This window comes from Pogona vitticeps, chromosome 6, assembly GCF_051106095.1.
Source record: "Pogona vitticeps strain Pit_001003342236 chromosome 6, PviZW2.1, whole genome shotgun sequence".
NCBI classification, from domain to species: domain Eukaryota; kingdom Metazoa; phylum Chordata; class Lepidosauria; order Squamata; family Agamidae; genus Pogona; species Pogona vitticeps.
Window position 1 is genome coordinate 112095216 of NC_135788.1, and position 18865 is coordinate 112114080.

Consider the following 18865-nt stretch of genomic DNA (forward strand, 5'->3'; position numbering starts at 1 on the left):
CATGAGAGGGGAGTGTTATCAATACTATTCAAAAACCCTAGGCTAGTGTCTCCTCTGCCATCCAAAGCCTTCAATTACCTGGCTCTATCAATCTCAAAATTGACCAGTTGCATTTGAGTCTAGCATAGTGTGTTAAGAAGAAAATGTAATAAGCTTGTCTATGGGCTTCACATTCTTGGCTGTGCTAGAATTTGGGTAGATTTCTTCTCTGCAAGCTTTATTACTGCTCCAAAACCAGGAGAAAATACAGAAGCAGGTCTCCCAAATCCTCAAAATACAAAGCACAGAATTTTGTCAGATCAACAAGGCATGCCAAGGTGTCTAAGAGACTCTTAGCAGCCACAGCACGATTTGAACCCGCATGCAAAAAACTAGCATGTCAAGGATAAGAATTCCAGATGCCTTTCTTGCTGACACAATTACCCCCTCACATATTACAGAAGTAGAAGGGAGAGGGGATGGCAAAGTGAAATTTTGCCTCTGCCATGTCAAGTACTGTACACCAGAAGTTGAATAGTTTCTTCTCTAGACCATTCCTGTTGAATGTCAGTCTTCTTAAAAATGGTGGCTGATGCTTTAACTACCACTAGCAATATTTTGATTTTGTAAGGAAAGCCTTCTATAATACAGAAATGTTTCTTTATATAACTGTATTAAGCACTGCTGCCAGAAAATGTCTAACACAGAGATTCAAGACTTCTTTTATCTTGCTCAGTGCCATACCGCAAGTGAAGAAATTACTGTGTACTTTTCCTGAAACCAGTTTCTGCCAAAGATAACTGTTTTCCACTAAATGCCCATGTGACAGGCTTCTCCAAAGTTAAATAGTTGGTTGGTGTGGGGTTTTTTTGTCTTTCTTCTCCCGCATGATTGGTGAACTGTGCTTTCACTTAAAACATTTTACATACCCTTGGTGTTTCTAGATTTAGTGTATAAAAGTCAAACCAGATAACTTTTCAGAATTGACTGAAAACATATTTATTATTCAAGTTTCCCGCCCCTCCCCACCCACCATTCAGACACGACTAAAACAGTTGTTTTAAATGTACGGGATTACTTCCAAGTACAGTCAACAGAAAATTTAACAGAAAGGAATACAAAGTTTGTACACAAAGCAACAAGGGATACACAAATTTAGGACAAAGTTAGACATCTTACAAAATAAAAAAAGTTTATAAATTCACATGGTCTGGGATCCTATACAGGCTCAATACGGTCTTTCACGGCGATCCTGTCTGTGTTCCCCTCTGTAAGATAAGAAAATGTTTTCGTTCAATGCTCTGCAGAAACCTCCACAACTGGACAACAGCAGAAAAAGACTATTTACCATATTTTTCCATGTGTAAGACTATACTTTTGTCTAAAATATTTAGACTAAAAATTGAGGGTCGTCTTATACACAGAAATAAGCTGAAGAGAGAACAAAAACAAGTGGAGGGGAAAGCAGCGATCAAAGCGATCCTGCAGCACTTTGATCCCTTTCTCCTGCACTTGCTAAACCCCACTTAGAATTCTTAATTTGGGATTAGAAGTGGTCGGTGTCTTATACATGGGGGTGTCTTATACACGGAAAAATACGGTGTATCTGTCTATAGATACATAATAGATACGTACACACACACACAGTCAAAGTGGAAAGCCCAAAGCAAAGACCCACAAAATTCAGCCTCTCCCAGACTTTTATCCAGAAGCAAAAATACAATTTTTGCCTCATTTAATGTCTCCATTCCTACAACAGAAGTCTGTTGTTGAAAATACATACCTGGAATCCATTTTTCCTGGCCCAAAGTTGCCCCTGTCTCCGCCTCTCCCACCTCGGAAGCCGCCTCGATCACCTCCTCGTCCTCCACGGAAGCCGCCTCGATCAAAGCCTCCGCGGCCTCCGCGCCGTTCTTCACCAAATCCTCCTCCTAGGCAAGGGACAACAGGATTGAATATTACACACTGTACTGAAACAAAGATGCCTGAGGAAAGGAAGTACAACTCCTTCCTTCCCTATACAGTGGGTGCCTCAGACAGTTACCCCGCATGACAGTTTTTTCGCTAGACATTGACTTGTTGTGATCGCTATAGCGACTCGCAAAACAGTGATTCCTATGGGGGAATTTCGCTGGACAATGTTTGGTCCCTGCTTTGCAAACCGATTTTCGCTAGACGATGATTTTGACAGCTCCCTCCGCGCTTGCACAACAGGTGTTTTCGGGACCTAAGCTTCGCAAAGACAGCGATTTAAACAGCTGATCTAGCGAGGCACCACTGTACGTGACTAGGAAGAAACCTCCTCCGTGTTATCAAAAGAGCTACTATAGTCATTCAATCTCAAACAGCATCCCACCAGCCGCTTTCTACTCACCCATATGTGGGCCCCCAGGGCCATCTGGCTTTGGTGCTTTACACTGGTTGCACTCGTTACGCCAAGAGAAATTCATGTTCTCGCATGTTCTACAACAGACAATCAAAAAACAAGGCAAGGACTTTATTAAGAAAGTTTAACAAATATGGTTCTTTTTTAATATTTTCTATAACTATAACATAAGCAAAAACATATACATATAACATATTAACTCAAATACAGTAACTGTTCCCCACCACCATGTACGGGACCTCTTGCCATATTCTTTCTCTTCCTCCTCCTCCTATTGTCCTCTTCTCCAAAACTGCATTGATTTTTGATTTGGAGCTTTCCCTTTCCCCCTTATTAGCACATATTCCAAAAATTTGCCCCATATTTCATAAAAATTATTCTTTTTCAACTCTCCTTTCTTAATCTTTAAATTACAATTTATCATTTATTGCTACAGTCCATATTTCTTTGTACCATTCTTCAATTTGCAATTCAGTTTTTAATTTCCACTGCCTAGCAATAATCAATCTAGCTGCTCTTAATATATTAGTTATCAATTCTTTAGTCATTTTGTCATATTCCACATTCTCATATATTGATAACAAAGCAATCTCGGCATTACATTATATATCTTTTCCACACATATAAATTCTTTAAAAATAGCATGGGAACAAGACACTGGAAAATGAATAAATGAAGAAGAATGGAGAAAGATATGGAAAATGAGGGTTTTAAGATTTATGTCAGTGAGAATAAGGGAAATTTTTTAAAAAACTCAGTTTAAGATGGTATTTAACACCCTTAAAATTAAACAAGATTAATGCCAATCATCTGAATGTCTGTTGGAAATGTGAGAAAGAAATTGGTACTACTTTCATATGTGGTGGGAATGTGAAAAAGTGCAAATATTTTGGAAACAAATACGGTTCTGCCATGTTTGCTTTCTACTTCCACTCTACTACCCAAACCATTACGTAGCAGGCTACTTACGGATTTGGGCATTTCCAGTCCCCTGCACGTTGCTGGCCACCTCCTCCACTGGGGAAGCCACCCCTGCTGCCTCCACTGGAACCACTGTTGCTCCCACCTCCACCACCACCAAAGCCACCACGGCCCATGGGTCCTGGGGAAAAAAGGCACTTAGTCACTGGCCACCACCAGCAGCTAAAAGGAACATTTGAAAAGCACTTTCTTGTTGATGGTTCTGTCGCACGTCACAGACACAAGCACACTCCAACCAAACACAAAATGACATTCTACTCCACCAAGCAGAATTCAGTACCCATGTCATTTCTTGCATTCCACAGCACAAGCTGATCCTCCTCTCACTTGGTCCACCATGACCAGAAATTCCTTCTCTCAAGTGGAAACACAGCCGAGAAAGGGCACCAAAACCCAATTCTATTCAAACCAGACCACTACATTTCAGAATCAACAAAGACCCACGGTACAAACCTCCTCTTCCTCCACGGCCTCTTCCTCCACGGCCATTTCCACCACCTCGGTTAAAGTCTGCCCTTCGAGTGGCAAATGAAACTTTGATAGGGTTGCCCGAGAACTCCTTCCCTATTGACAGAAGAGCAAAAATAACTCATTTTCCATTTTAAAAACACGTTGTGAACAGTTTCACTATTTACATTTCCCCTTACTACACCTTATAGTTCTTTTATTTATTGGATTTCTATCCTGCCCATCTAGACCAAAAGTCTACTCTGGGCAGCTGACAAATTTAAAAACAATTAAAACCAAAAACATGCATTATAGGTCCAGGACGGCGAAGTAAAAGAATTAAGATATGGCAGGAGGGAAAGCCTGCCCAAATAAGTCAGGTTTTAAGTTTATTTTCCCTTCCCCACCACCTGAGGTACGTAATGTGCAGCCCCTTTTCAAGTTCAACCTGCACAAGAAAAAAAATCAAAACTAGAAATATACCATCAAACCAATCGATAGCAGCTTTCGCAGATGGGGGATCATCAAAAGAAACTGTGGCCTCTCCCTTCAGTTTTCCTGTCTCCCGGTCTGTGTACAGATTAATCATTGGTTGCCCTGTCTTCTTGTTCGTCTATAAAGAAACAACGTATGAATCTCTGGAAAACTAGATTATTGTGTAATATCTACATATGGAAAAATACTACTTTTAACTGTTGAGATTACATTTGTAATTCAATACTATCTGAAAACCGATGCAAAACATGGAAAACTATTAGCTGCTGAACACACACCTTCAGAGACTTGATATAGCAAAGTATCTCCAGAATCCTATTTTTCTCATCTAATGCTCATTATTGTATCACGTTCTTTTCCAGAAAGGAATACAGAATAATTCAGAAAATTAAACCCTATTGGAGATTAATCTTCTGAAAGGCACACTAATGACCAACTTAGCTCACCTTGATAATACCAATCTGCTTGAAGTAGTCCGCTACCGATTCAATAGTTACATTTTCACCAAGTCCCTGAACAAAAATGGTGTTGTTGTCAGAATTATCCTGCTCGCCAGCTGCAAGAAAAAGAAAATAATATTGTTATTTCTTTCTAATAGGGCTTCTCCTTACTTCTCTCAAAGAGCTCCATGCAGTCTACCAACAAACCCTGAACATTACAGTGCTCCTTTTCCAAATGATGAGGCACACCTTTGACTATGTCTGTTTCATACATTCTACTCAAAAGTTCGAAGTGGAAGTATCCACATTCCTCAGTCGCCCAAAATGCTGACCTTCAAATCTACGTAGTATCCTTCATTTTTCACTGTATCCAACGTTTCTAGTTTTCAACACAAGTGAACCATGGATCTTGTGAACTTTATTATTTCCTACACTTAGAATACTTTATGCATACTGAAGCCTAAAGACATCCTTCAGTATTCGTACCCTTATGTTCAATGCAAAATATACCCATTAATGATCTTAAGCCACCTTCGCCCACGTTCCAACATCAATCTGAATGTGAAACTACTCAAGCAGCCACATACCAGAATCATGGCGTGATCCTTGGTCCCGTGGTCCTTTTGCACATGTAAATAAGGAAGAAAACATTCAGTTACTGAATGAGAATTTCCAACTGGTTTTCTCACATCAACAGGACCATCACAGTCACATTAGAAACAGGCCAGTGTTGGAACATATGCAGCCTCAGGATTATTTTCAAGTACAAAAGAAACACTCTCATCCAGTCAGAAATGGTCCATTTCTTAATGACGCATTCTTGCAAAAACCTGTTTACCATTATTTCTTCCAGGCCATCCTGGACTTGGTTTCTGCAGCTTTGCAGCGAGGAGCATGGCCTCCAAGACACATGTTTGAAATACCATTGGACAACCACCTTGAAACATCTATTTTGATGTTTTCTTTCATGGCATACATTAGCCACCTCTGCCCAAAGAGTCTCTTATTGACCCCTGATCAATCTAAGCACCGTAAAATTTCTAGAGAGATTTCATTCTATTCTTGAATTCATTTCATGATGTAAGACACTTGCAAAACTTTTAGTTGTAGAGAACAAACCACCTTACACCACAGAACACCTTTAAAACAAGCCCTTTACAAAGGAGAGCTCTGCATTTTTATAAACCGCCAGGTTATTTACCTGTTGTCAACCATTCCATTAATAACATTCTGTATGTAAGTTTTTTTTTTTTTACCATTTTGACATCTCTTAATTTTTTGAAAGCGTATGCCCAACACTGGTCTCAAATGCATTTAAAATTCCACGCGCGTGTTTTAAAAATACCCATGCCAAGCCTTTTTCAGCAAACCCTATGGGAACTTTTCTTAAAACCAATTATTTTGGTTTGGTACACTGAAGTTCAAAAAAAACGAGACCTTTTGTGAAACTTCACAGGTTGAAACCAAACTCTCTTAAACAGAAGCCCATGAAACCGCTTTCTTGTCAAAGAGCTATTTAGAGTTTCATACAGACAATATAATACTCAAGTTTGAAGGGAGTGGTCCCTCTCATGTTATTTCCTGTACCAGTAACTTTTTGAACAAGGTACCATACAGCTTTGTTTTACCATGTTTCCTCAGAATTGCATGCACTTGATTAACACACTTTAACCCAACAGTCGCACGTGTGTTTTCAAGAAGGGGCAACACACTAACCCAACACTTACAAAGTGAATTTTTCATCACGTACTCCCAACAAAATGCAAGACTTAGGGATTGTACTCTCCTTGTCTTGTTGCAAGACATACAACCAAAATATACTGTATTGGCACCAAATTCTAGGCCGAGTGCAATGCTCCAGAACATGGAAATCAGCACCACAGACAGAACCAACCATTTTGGCATATGTGCCACAACAGGGGGGTTGCTCCCATAGGTTTTTATCTGATAACGGTGGCTTTTCTCTTTTTTTGGCATACAAACAAGAGTCTCTGAAAATCAATATATAGAAATACACTTTTGCGGTTCAAGTTTGTGAACTCTTTGGACTTACCACCAAATTTATTGAAGCCACCACCTCGCTCACCACCGCTGAGGAGATAAGTTAGAAGATAATGATGCTTTTTTCCATGACTAAAAAGGTTTGTTGCTAGAAACTACACCACATCCTTTAAGACGCTGGCCAACACTTATGTTTGGTTCTTCTTGAAGATCTAAATACAACCTGCTCCACCTTTTCCTTGCCCTCAGCATTTTTAAAAAAATATTATCATTATACCCTTGAGAAGGTTTGCAAGTGAAACAGCTCTAGTGTTTAGTCATTCTTGCTTCTGATCTTGAACCGTTTACAGGAGGAGTCTTGATGCAGCTTTTGAGACACTGTTGATTTCCTTGTAGCCGTCCTATTCGTGGTATGACTGGCGAACCAAGCTTGTTTTTAAAATATTGTACACCGTGCACGCTGTATTTCCAGTTCACCCTTCTCAAGTATGAGTTGATTTTGCCAAACTTTTGTTATTTAAAACCCTAAATGCAGATATCTGCTTTGAAAGCATGTAAAACACCCATTCCCTTGTAATTGTGTACTCGTAAATAGGTTATTTCAACTCTAAAGACTGTATCTGCCTGCCATAAGATCTCTCTCCCTTCCTCAGACCCTTAACTAACATGTGGAAGGTGGAGATTTGATTAAAGTTCATTTGACTTTCACACCTGTGGCACACAAAATGCAGAATTTGTTAACAGAGCAGGTATTGTTAACAGATCAACAACTTTTCACAAGCAAACAACCCTTCAGCTGCCCCCACCTATACTCACCTCTAACTTTTCTCTCCCAGCCAGCAAGAGCCAATCTAGTCAATGTTGCTTAGCAACCACTGCCTCTTGAACACCATCTTTTAACTACCCCTCCTCAAAAATGAGGCAGTACATACACCCAAGAGCATACTGCTTTGTTGCACATAAACCACAAGTACAAGTAGTCCACAGCTTCTCTACAGAAAGCCAAAATGCATTTTTAGCCTATTATCACCATGTTATATGGCTAGACCACAGAATTCTCACCCCAAGAAAAAGTAGCTTATAACCTGCCTAGAAAAAATTCTCTTGCTGGAGATTCTTACCACACCTTTGGTAAGCTATCAACATATAAAACCAGGCCCCCTCAGTGAATCTCCATCAGGTTTACATTAGGATGTATTACCATCAATTTCTTCTCCATAAAAAGTACTGAAACTCTTGTATGTATTGATATACAACTGCAACTTGTCTCAAATAGGACCATAATTCACATTTGAGGAACAGTACTTATATTCACATTAAGTATGCATTTGATGCTGTAAAACCATCCTCCTAGAAGCAAAATGAAAGTACATTCCCCACCCCTGGCATAGCCTTGTTACTGTAATGGTCGATTGTCAGAAAGTAAAGTTTTAACTCCTTCACATGCAGACAAAGAACATACAGTCTTCTTGACATCCATTAAAAAAGTCCATCCCAAGGGGGAAAACACACATTCTGACTTCAGTAACATAAACAGTATTATTCCCCCTCCTCCCATTTTTTAAACAAATAATAGTGATTTACACACTATACCCTTCCCAGAAGAGGTTAGGTTTTTAATAGCAAGTAACAGGCAAATTATTATTAGAAGAAACCCACTCCCTCTCCCACAACAAGTGAATAGACACCTACCCCATGCCTCCACGACCGCCTCTGTTGCCACCTCTACCGCCACTTCGATCAAAGCCACCTCTACCATATCCGCCACTGCCACCTCCTCCACTGCCTCGGCCCCGATTGCGGTCTTGCTGGCCCCCATATCCGCCTTGATCCTGGCTGCCATAGCCACCTCCAGTCCCACTTCCACTCATGGATGACTGATCCTGGCCATAGCCACCAGCTACGGAAAAACAACAGCACTTAAATTAAACAGACGCAACTCCTGATTTCTGGTAGCAAACAGGCTGGGTGTAATTGCTTATCCTCCCACTAGGCGGCAGTCATGAGCACCTACGGACTGCACCGCTTTTTGTCTCTACTACTCATGTTGCTTTAAGGAAAGAAAACATACTTACGTCCACTACCACTGCCTCCTCCACTGCTACTGCCGCTGCCATACTGACTCTGCTGGCCGTAGCTTTGGGGTGGGTTGTAGGAAGGCTGCTGCCCATAGGAGCTCTGCTGTTGGCTGCCATAGCTTGACTGCTGGCCATAACCCCCACTTTGGGGTTGCCCATAGCTGGAGGTTTGAGAGCTGGAACCATAACTGTGTTTAAAAAAAAGGCATAGAAAATATATTGAATATCCAACAACTCACTGTGCCTGTTGAAAGCCTAACAAGTTAAGATGCTGCTAAAAAAATCTAACCTTGCTGCCGGAAAGAAAGAGCAAAAAATGGATTCAAGCACGACATGTCAGCTAGATTACGATGTGCAAAGAAAATGTAATATAAATGGACACAATGTAGAGATGATCAGCATCTACTTCTTTCCTGTGTGTTACCTTCCAGTGGTGGAGCTGGCTGGCTGCTGGGAGTAGCTGGGATATGATGACTGCTGCCCGTAAGACGCTTGTGAAGTCTGACTGCTGCCGTACCCTGTTGATGAGCCATAAGCCTGTGGTGTCGACTGAGTGCCATAACCAGCTGTTCAGAAACAATTCATTCTTATTAGATCTTTGCCTGCACGCAGGTTGTGAAACGGTAATCATTGTAATCACAATTTCAGTTGTAGTTTATAATTCAGCTTAACAATGGAGCAGTCATACAAAGCCTACTGGCAAGGTAGGAAACAGGAAAGGTTCCATTACACTTAGATCCAACTGTGATTTTCAGAAAACCCTCAAATTTGAATACAGTCACTTATCATATTGTCTAATTTGACTGGTTCATCTAACCCTGCCTTATCAGAGTGAGTGGGAAGAGCAGTCTTTCCCAAGACATGTTGCTCCAAACTGCAGAAAATATGTGTTTGCCATCTAACTCTCCAAAAAAGGCCTGCTTCTGCCTATTAGCTGCAATGATAGGACTCACAAACGATATATAAAGCAATACTCACAGCTTTGAGTCTGGCCGTAAGAAGAACTGTAACTACTCTGGCCATATCCAGACGTATCTGCTGACTGTCCATAACCACCATAGCTCTGCTGCCCATAAGGCTGGCTCGTTTGTTGAGAATAACCCTGTGTGGGTGGTGTTGGGTAGGCCCCATAACTAAAAAAGAAAGCAAGAAGAAACATTCAGCCGAGGAAGAAATCTGTTTCCACAGTAAACTCCCAATCTGCATTTTTATCTGAACTAGGTCAAATTCTTCCCCTATCTGTTACCATTCTTTTTTAAAGCATACTCATGCTAGAAACCTTTCTCTGCAACTATTCCCAACTATATATTTTTTTAAAAAACATAAGGTATAGTATAGTTACAAAGCTTGGCAATTTTGGATGCTTATAGATCCAATTAATAGATTTTGAACTGGGAAGGTTAATGATGGCTCCACAATTGGAAGCACTATGAAACAATACTGTATGCCAAAACTTTATAGGTCCAGTTTTAAGTTATCTATGGACAACTCTTCACAGGTTTCTAAACATTGTTACCATTGCAATGCATTTTATAAACACACTTATAATGGCTTGGGAGAAGCCTCTCCCAATTTGAAGAGGCACTTGTTCAGCAGGCTGAGGCAAAGAGGCAGTTCTGAAAGCAGCAAAAATAGGGAGCAGGATAGGAGACAGATTGTATTTGTCTTCAGTGTGGAACGGATTGCCACTCTCGAATTGGCCTGCTCAGCCACACTAGATGCTGTTCCAAGTCCTCTTGCCACAGTCCAGCGATGGCGAACCTATGGCACATGTGCCACAGCTGGCATGCGGAGCCCTTTCTACAGGCACGCGAGCTGTAAGTCGCCGGATCGCTACTTCCTCCTGGCAGCAGATCCGGAGTGGGGTTTCAAGGCACCTCCGTGCCTGGGAATCTTCCTTCTGCCGCCACTTCCGGTTTCGCTGCCATTGCAGCATACCGCCCCGTTTGGTCCCCCCCCGTTTGGTCACGCAAGCCCAAAAAGGTTCGCCACACCACTGCCATAGTCTCTTGAGACTGAAGGATGCCTACTATAATGGCTTATAGCCAAAACTCAAGACTAGAGATGTACATGTACTCCTGGTTTGGTGTCGTTCATTTCCTAGCCTAACAGCTGACCCATGGTTCAACATCCCACCCCCTCCAGTGGGTGACCCCCCCCTTGGCAGCAGTGTCCAGATGTAGTGGGTGCTGGCGTTGAAGGGCTCTCACCAGAGGGGGCGGGGCACTGAACCATGGATCAGCTGCTTGCCAGGAAATGAACCACGCTGAACTGCCAAACCAGCAGTTCATGCCCATCTCTACTCCGGACCTAAATTTAATCTTGCCAAAACCCACAAGACTGATCTGACAAATATATATCTATTTTCCTCAGACAGCCAGTAGAACCTCAATGCTTTTACCAAAATCACAAGTGTGACCTGCTTCAGTATTACAGAAATAGGAGAAGCACTGTTCACATACTCTTACAACAGATCTATACTCTGTACTACATACAGTACAGAAAAGCAGATACAAAACTATGAACATGCCCTTTATACAAAAATTAAGTAATCCAAGAATTACCTCTGTGTTGCTGACTGGCTGTAATCTGCAAAGACAAAAACAAAACAAAACATTAGAACTATTACAAAACTGCCCATACATCTCAAAGGTGACTAATTACCGTGTTTCCTCAAAAATAAGACAGGGTCTTATATTAATTTTGCTCCAAAAAACGCATTAGGGCTTATTTTCAGGGGATATTTTATTTCACAGTCATGTCATCTTCTGGTTGCTGCACAATGGTGGAAGGTGGGATTTCATTTAACTGGGGTTTATTTTTGGGGTAGGGCTTATGTTACAAGCATCCTGAAAAATCATACTAGGGCTTCTTTTCAGAATAGGTCTTCTTTTGGGGGGGACGTGGTGGCGCTGCGGGCTAAACCGCAGAAGCCTGTGCTGCAGGGTCAGAAGACCAAGCAGTCGTAAGATCGAATCCACGCGACGGAGTGAGCGCCCGTCGCTTGTCCCAGCTCCCGCCAACCTAGCGGTTCGAAAGCATGCAAATGCAAGTAGATAAATAGGGACCACCTCGGTGGGAAGGTAACAGCGTTCCGTGTCTAAGTCGCACTGGCCATGTGACCACAGAAAATTGTCTTCGGACAAACACTGGCTCTATGGCTTGGAAACGGGGATGAGCACCGCCCCCTAGAGTCGAACACGACTGGACAAAAAAAATTGTCAAGGGAAACCTTTAACTTTTACCTTCTTTTGGGGGAAACAGGGTAGTCTTCCCAGAGTAGGAAACGCCTCATATGCGGTTGAGGTGCATTTGCTGCCTTCAGATACCCTGTTTCCCTGAAAATAAGCCCTAATATGATTTTTCAGGATGCTTGTAATATAAGGCCTACCACAAAAAAGAAAGGTTACTTATCTGTAACCATGGTTCTTCAAGTGGTCATCTGTGAATGCACACAAATGGGTCTTGTCTGCGCCTGCGCTGATTTTCTCGGAATATTCTAGAGCTAAAAGTAACAATTTTATGGGCTGATCCCCCATGAGGCACATGCTCTTCCCATCCAAGATTCCCCTCAGTTCCTAAAATTTGTCTGCCGGGCACAAGAGTTATATAATAAGATACCCGTGACGAACAGAGGGGAGGATGGGTGGGTAGTGTGAATTCACAGAGGACTACTCCAAGAACTATGGTTACAGGTAAGTAACCTTTCTTTCTTCCTCGTGGCCTCTATGAATGCACACAAATGGGTGACTAGCAAGCTTCACTTATCGGCTGGTGTGACATCATGGTAGGAAGGATGCCAACACAGTTCTGCTAAATCCATTGTCATTGCGTACCCTTACATCTAGCCAGTAGTGCTTCACAAAGGTGGATGACATAGATCCTGTTGCTGCACAGTAAATGTCGAGAATTTCAGTTCTACACTGGAATGCAGGCAAGGAGGACAGTGCTCTGGTGGAATAAGCTTTAAGATGATTAGCTGGTGACTCACTTGACAGCTGATAAGCCATAGATACATTCTGGACTATCCATTTAGAGATGGATTAGGATAAAGCTGGACCTTTGTTACGAGGACCATGAAAGCATACAAAAAGCCTGTTAGTTAGTCTGAAGGTCCTGGTAGTGTCCAGACCAAGCGCCTTACGTCGATATTGTGGAGCATGTGCTCTAGAGGAGATGGTGGCAATTTGAAGAATGATGGTAATATGAAGCATAGATTAATATGAAAATCTGAGTCAATTTTGGGTAGGAAAGAGTCATCAAATTATGAAGTCACTTTATCAGGGAAAAAACTGAATAAAGGGTGGAACGAAACATTTAGCTTGTCCATGTTGAGCCTGATCATAATGGGCTTCGACGTGAGCGGGAAGAATCTTTCTACGCCGAAGTGTTGATATGCCAGAGAAAACAGAAAAATATGTCCATGTCAAGCCCGATGGACCAGCATATGAGAAGTATCATTCCATGCTGAAGTGCTGATATTCCGGAGAAACGAGAACATTTAGCTTGTCTATGTCTATGTCAACATTTGTCGATGTCGAGCTTGTTGATGTCGAAGTGTTGATATGCTGGAGAAACAAACATTTAGCTTGTCCATATCGACATTTGTTTACGTTCAGCTTGTTGATATGCCGGAGAAACGGGAACACTTCACTTGTCTATGTTGCTATTTGTCAATGTCGAAGTGCTGATATGGACAAGCTGGAGAAAATGGAAGCATTTAGCTTGTCCATGTCGCTATTTGTTGATATCGAGCTTGTCGGTGTCAAAGTGTTAATATGTTGGAGAAAATGGAAGCATTTAGCTTGTCCATGTCGCTATTTGTTGATATTGAGCTTGTCGGTGTCGAAGTGTTGATATGCTGGAGAAAACGGAATGATTTAGCTTGTCCATGTCGCTATTTGTTGATGTTGAGCTTGTCGATGTCGAAGTGTTGATAATGCTGGAGAAAACGGAAGCATTTAGCTTGTCCATGTCGCTATTTGTTGATGTTGAGCTTGTCGATGTCGAAGTGTTGATATGCCGGAGAAACAGGAACATTTAGCTTGTCCGTGTAGACATTTGTCGTTATCAAGCTAGTTGATGTTGAGCTTGTCGATGTCGAAGTGTTAATATGCTGGAGAAACGGGAACATTTAGCTTGTCCATGTCGACATCGAGCTTGTCGAAGTATTGATATGCTGGAGAAAATGGAAGCATTTAGCTTGTCCATGTTGAGCCCAATCATAATGGGCTTAAATCAAGGTGGCAAGACATGCCTCCTTTTCTCCACTCTTATTTCTCCGTAAAAACTTTCAGCACAGCAGAAAAAAGGAAGAAAACCTAACCTAAAAATAAGCCCTAGTAAAGTGAAACTCCACCCTCGTGCAGCAAGCAGATGACATGACTGTATTTAGAATACATATAGATTGTTGTATATGAAAAAATAAAAACACCCCTAAACCCTAATTCGTTTTTGGAGCAAAAATTAATATAAGACCCTGTCTTAATTGGGGGGGGGGGGATGGTAGCAGAAACGTATACAGTATTTACTTGCATATGTACTACATGTGAAGACTGCTATACTTCACCATCAGGTTCTATGGAGAAACAATGTATTTGAAACCCATCTACCAGCTTGCCTCCTGACAAGAGCTCACCTCAGTTCTGCCCAAGAGGAGCCACAGAAAATACCAAATTATGGAATTTAACATTTGATGAAAAGAGCTGGCAGCCTGGAAGAGATGAGGGTGTTCATATACGAATATCCCCGTGCAGCTGGACTTAGCGAGGGGCTGGCCCCTGTAGCTGGACCGTCTTATTCATGTATCCAGCAGTGGCGGCAGCCTTGCTCATCCTTCCCATAGCTCCTGGAGCGCCACACTCTTCCGGCTCTGCTACCGACTCAGCAGCCATGCCAGGAGACTCGTCCTCCCTCCCACTGCCTGGAGTGGCCAGATGAGCAAGAAGAGAGCCGAACTCCGTACCACCACTGCTGGCCGCACAAGTGGACAGTCCGGCTATAGGGGCCAGTCCCTCGCCAAGTCCAGCTGCACAGGAATATTCATATACGAATACCCCCATCTCTAGTTGCAACTGTTAACTCTCCAGTTCTCACATCATGTTAACATTTGCACCACCATCTAACATGTTTCCAGGGAACAACAAGAAAAACAGAGAAACCAAACACAGAAACTAAAACACAACAAACCATTCATAATAAGTCCACAGAGCCTTGATGGAAATCTCTTCAAATAGGGCCACCCAAGCCCATTTTACACTTTACACACTTCCTTCTCCACAACTGTACTCAAAACCAATTTTATTCACTTGCTTGTTTTATTTACAGGCCGGCTTTCCCCTCTCTCCCGATAAGAGGACTCAAGGTGGCTCACAATATTAAAAACGAAACTGAAACATGACAAATTAAACATAAAAAACCCCAATTAAACACTATGCTAATTAAAATAGAAGTGAATAATTAAAAGCAAGCAAACATTAAAAACTACCTTAACATAAAAATGGCACCCAGGGACTCAATCAAGATTATTAAATAATCCAATTATTTCCTCTACAAGGGAGTCTCATTTGAAGTTACTATGGAAACATCTCAGGCCATTCCATTTTACTGGGAATGACTTTTCAACCAGAAAGGAGAAAAGCTGGGGGGGGGAGTTAAATTACCCACCCATAGGGAAGTGTGCAATCAAGAAAGCACTCCAGAGGCGAGTTTAAATCTCCAGAAAAACCTTACAAGGGTGGCGGTGAGAAAACACGGTGGCCAGCAATGAATGAGAACGAGGCCGTGTTCTAATAAAGGATTACAGACAGTTGGGCGCACGTGGGCGGAGAAAGGATTCCACTGCAGCGCAACGGAGGAGGGGGAAGGACCCGGATGTAACACTGCGGCAAAGGCAGCCTCACGGACGGGAGCCAACACGCCACTGCGGTTTATTTCTCGCTCGGGTACAAACGCGCATGCGCTCCCCGGCTCATGGTTCCCCACCCACCCCTAAGGTTCTCTTAAACCCCGGGGGCTCACGTCACACTGAATTTTTCCATTCCCCCCCCCGCTACTTAGGGTACAACCACGCGCATGCGCGGCTTCTCAGTTACCTCCCTACCCCGTGCTCCTAGGAAACCCCGTCTCTCTCTCTCTCAGTCCTCGCTCCACGCTGCCACAAAATGGCGGCCGCCCATGGCGCAGCTGAGAGGCTGCGGGGGCGGAAAGAGAGCCATCTTCCCCATTCTCACAAGGAAGTTCTTCACGCTGTCCTTCCAATTTATGATACCCTCAGGGAATGGGGAGCCGTTATTAACGAACCTAACCGTATCCTCCCCAATTTAACGTGTTTTTTTTTTTTAAATACATCGTCCCGTTCACTTCGATTCAAAAGCTTTGAAGAATCCTTTCTACGACTACCATCCTTTCCGTCCCGGCAACTTTGTTCTCAATCTTCCAAACCAACCGTCTCTCCACGCGAGCCTTAAATCCGAGCAAGAACTTCCTTTGGACGCGAATGCACGTCCGGAGGCAACCGCCACGCTCCCTCCAAACCTCTTCGGCTTCAAGTCCCATCCTCTCCCTCTCTCGATCTGACCCATCAGTTTTCGTCCCTTCACCTCCCTCCCCCATCAAACCGCCCAGAGCAGTGCCTGACACCAAATCGGGAGGTACATTTACTTGGAAGTAAATCAAGTTGCCCTTCTCGATCTTCCCTCTGCGATTACACAAGCCGTATTAACAGGGCCTTCCTAATCCCCCCCGCAAATCGCGGCTACTTTTTCTCCCCAAAATTTCGCTCTCGTCTTCCGGACAAAGCACGGTATTCAAAGGGAATCTGCGATGGCGCGACCAGGTCCTTCCCTTGTTACAAACCCCAAATGAAACATATCGCCGTCCTTCGCCACCAGCCCACCGGAGCCCTAAAAGAAAACCCCTTCCGCGTTCCCTTTCTCACCATTAGAAGCCATGGCTGCAGCCCCCCTAAAAAAAGTTTCCTCCCCGAACGGTCTGAAGCAACCTCTCCTTCCGCCTCCTCGCCTTCTAGTTTTTTCCTCCCCGCAGCTTTGGCCTCAAATAGACCTCCCCCGCCCATTCCCGTTGGGTTATACCACGTCAGATGGCGGGGGGGCGAGAATCAGGAAAAGAGGCTTTTATTTTGAAATTGACGTCGTAGAGAGCTCGAAATCATCTCGCCCACACGTACCGACGGATCTCTTCTGCCCTTGTGTAAAACCTCGATCCTACATGGATCCATTAAAGCTTTACGGGGCTATTCGTTTCAATTCGACTCCCTTGCAGACAATGGGGCTACGACACCGGGCTGCTAGCCTCCCCTAAGGCAGTGTAATGGTATAGTCCGTCCTGTAGGAGGGGGTGACGTCACGCGGGCAGATGGGAGCAACCAAAGCGAGATGAGGGAGAGGCCAGAGAGGTGGCATTAAAAAAAAAAGGAGATACTGTACAGTAATTTTACTTTTCCTTGAGGGGGTTGTGGAACTGTGCCTCCGATTATGTAACCACGTTACTTCTTCTGAATTATTTCAGAAAAAAATAATTTCCAACCACAAAATATATTTTATTGGAACCAAACTAAGCTTGGAAACGTTACTTTTTTTGGACTGCAGCATCCCTCAGACAGTAGCGTGAAAGCAGTAGTAAAAAAAATAAAAATTCCAAGGTTTAAGTGAAATACCTTGATTTTTTTTTTAAAAAAAGAGGTAGCCATCTTAAATCTGTTCCAGCAAAACATGATCTTTTAGCTGTGCATCGCTTTAGCTCAACAAGCATGCATCTGAAGAAGTGAGCTGCAGTCTATGAAGGTTGACACCGAATTAAATGGATTAGTCTTAAAAGCAATAAGAATCATAGAATTATAAACTGGAAAGGGCCTCAAGGCTAATGGAGTTCAGCCCCCTGCCAGACCCTGGCTAAAGTTTCAGTGGTAGGTGGCCATTCAACTTCTGCATTAAAATCTCCATCTAGTTAGGATTCTATTGTTAGGATGTTAATCCAAATGTTTGGTCAAAATCTGCTTCCTTGTAATTTCTTCTGATCCTATCCTCTTGAGCTACGAAAAAACAAACCAAACAAAACACACTAGTCTGTTCTGACTTCCACATAGTAGTCTTTTAAATACCTGAAGATGTCCGTCATACCACCTTGTCAGCCTTTTCTCCTCCAGACTAAACATGCGAAGTTCCCTCCACCCTTTCTTGTGGAAGTTGGTTTCTTCAGATCAGACAAGAAAAAAAACAAAAACAAAAACAAATAAAATAAAGACAAATTGTAGCAGCACCTTAAAGACTAACTTCCATATTTTAATGTGAGCTTTTATGGATCAGGTCCATTTCTTCAGACATAAGAGTGAGAGTGCATGCCAAATGTTTATAAATTTTTACAAGGCTTTAAAGAGACAGTGATTGATTAGCAGACACAAGTTGCAAATTGTGTGAGTCAATGTAGCATTTCACGCCTAGTACTGTAATAACTTACCCTTTCATGGATTGCTGCCTTTTCGTGGCGAAGGGGCTTGAGTAATTCAGAGAAGCTATGAGCTGACCGCCGAAGAATTTATGCTTTTTAATTGTGGTGCTGGAGGAGGCTCTTGAGAGTCCCCTGGATTGCAAGAACAAACCTATCAATTCTAAAGGAAATCAACCCTGAGTGCTCATGGGAAGGACAGATTCTGAAGCTGAGGCTCCAATCCTTTGGCCATCTCATGAGAAGACTCCTTGGAAAAGACCTTGATGTTAGGAAAGTGTGAAGGCAAGAGGAGAAGGGAACGACAGAGGATGAGATAGTTGGACAGTGTCATCGAAGCTACCAGAATGAATTTGACACAACTCCGGGAGGCAGTGGAAGATAGGAGGGCCTGGCATGCTCTGGTCCATGAGGTCATGAAGAGTGGGACATGACTTAATGACTAAATAACAACAAAACGATTTAAGACCCATGTCTCCTATTCAATTCTTCTCTTTGAAGGTTTGATCTGTAAAAAACAACAATGGTTAGTGGGTAAAAGAACCCCAGGCTATAGATAACCCTTGTGCCTTTACACACACGTTAATAAGTTA

The 18865-nt window shown here is 42.7% G+C and overlaps 1 protein-coding gene and 1 long non-coding RNA gene across 2 annotated transcripts; both read right to left on the bottom strand.

Moving 5' to 3' along the window:
• Nucleotides 1-953: 953 nt before the first annotated feature.
• Nucleotides 954-16893, bottom strand: FUS (FUS RNA binding protein). Its single transcript, XM_020807298.3, has 15 exons — nucleotides 16747-16893; nucleotides 11372-11396; nucleotides 9786-9940; nucleotides 9232-9373; nucleotides 8805-8995; nucleotides 8422-8629; nucleotides 6782-6819; nucleotides 5316-5348; nucleotides 4735-4844; nucleotides 4277-4406; nucleotides 3800-3910; nucleotides 3335-3467; nucleotides 2354-2442; nucleotides 1763-1910; nucleotides 954-1247 (listed from the first exon to the last, which is right to left on the bottom strand). Exons 1-15 carry the CDS (start codon nucleotides 16757-16759, stop codon nucleotides 1208-1210), a joined length of 1566 nt encoding a protein of 521 aa, XP_020662957.2. The 5' UTR covers nucleotides 16760-16893; the 3' UTR covers nucleotides 954-1207.
• A 1025-nt stretch (nucleotides 16894-17918) lies between these two features.
• LOC144583408 (uncharacterized) lies at nucleotides 17919-18411 on the bottom strand. Its single transcript, XR_013537167.1, has 2 exons — nucleotides 18285-18411; nucleotides 17919-18020 (listed from the first exon to the last, which is right to left on the bottom strand). It is a non-coding gene; the product is annotated as an uncharacterized LOC144583408 (long non-coding RNA).
• Nucleotides 18412-18865: the final 454 nt, after the last annotated feature.

Excerpts from the sequence above, each read along its gene's own strand:
- FUS (XM_020807298.3), bottom strand. Across the intron at positions 4,407-4,734 it reads AGCAGATTGGTATTATCAAG|ACGAACAAGAAGACAGGGCA; the intron begins GTGAGCTAAGTT and ends GTTTCTTTATAG. Across the intron at positions 3,468-3,799 it reads AGGCCGTGGAGGAAGAGGAG|GACCCATGGGCCGTGGTGGC; the intron begins GTTTGTACCGTG and ends TTTTTTCCCCAG.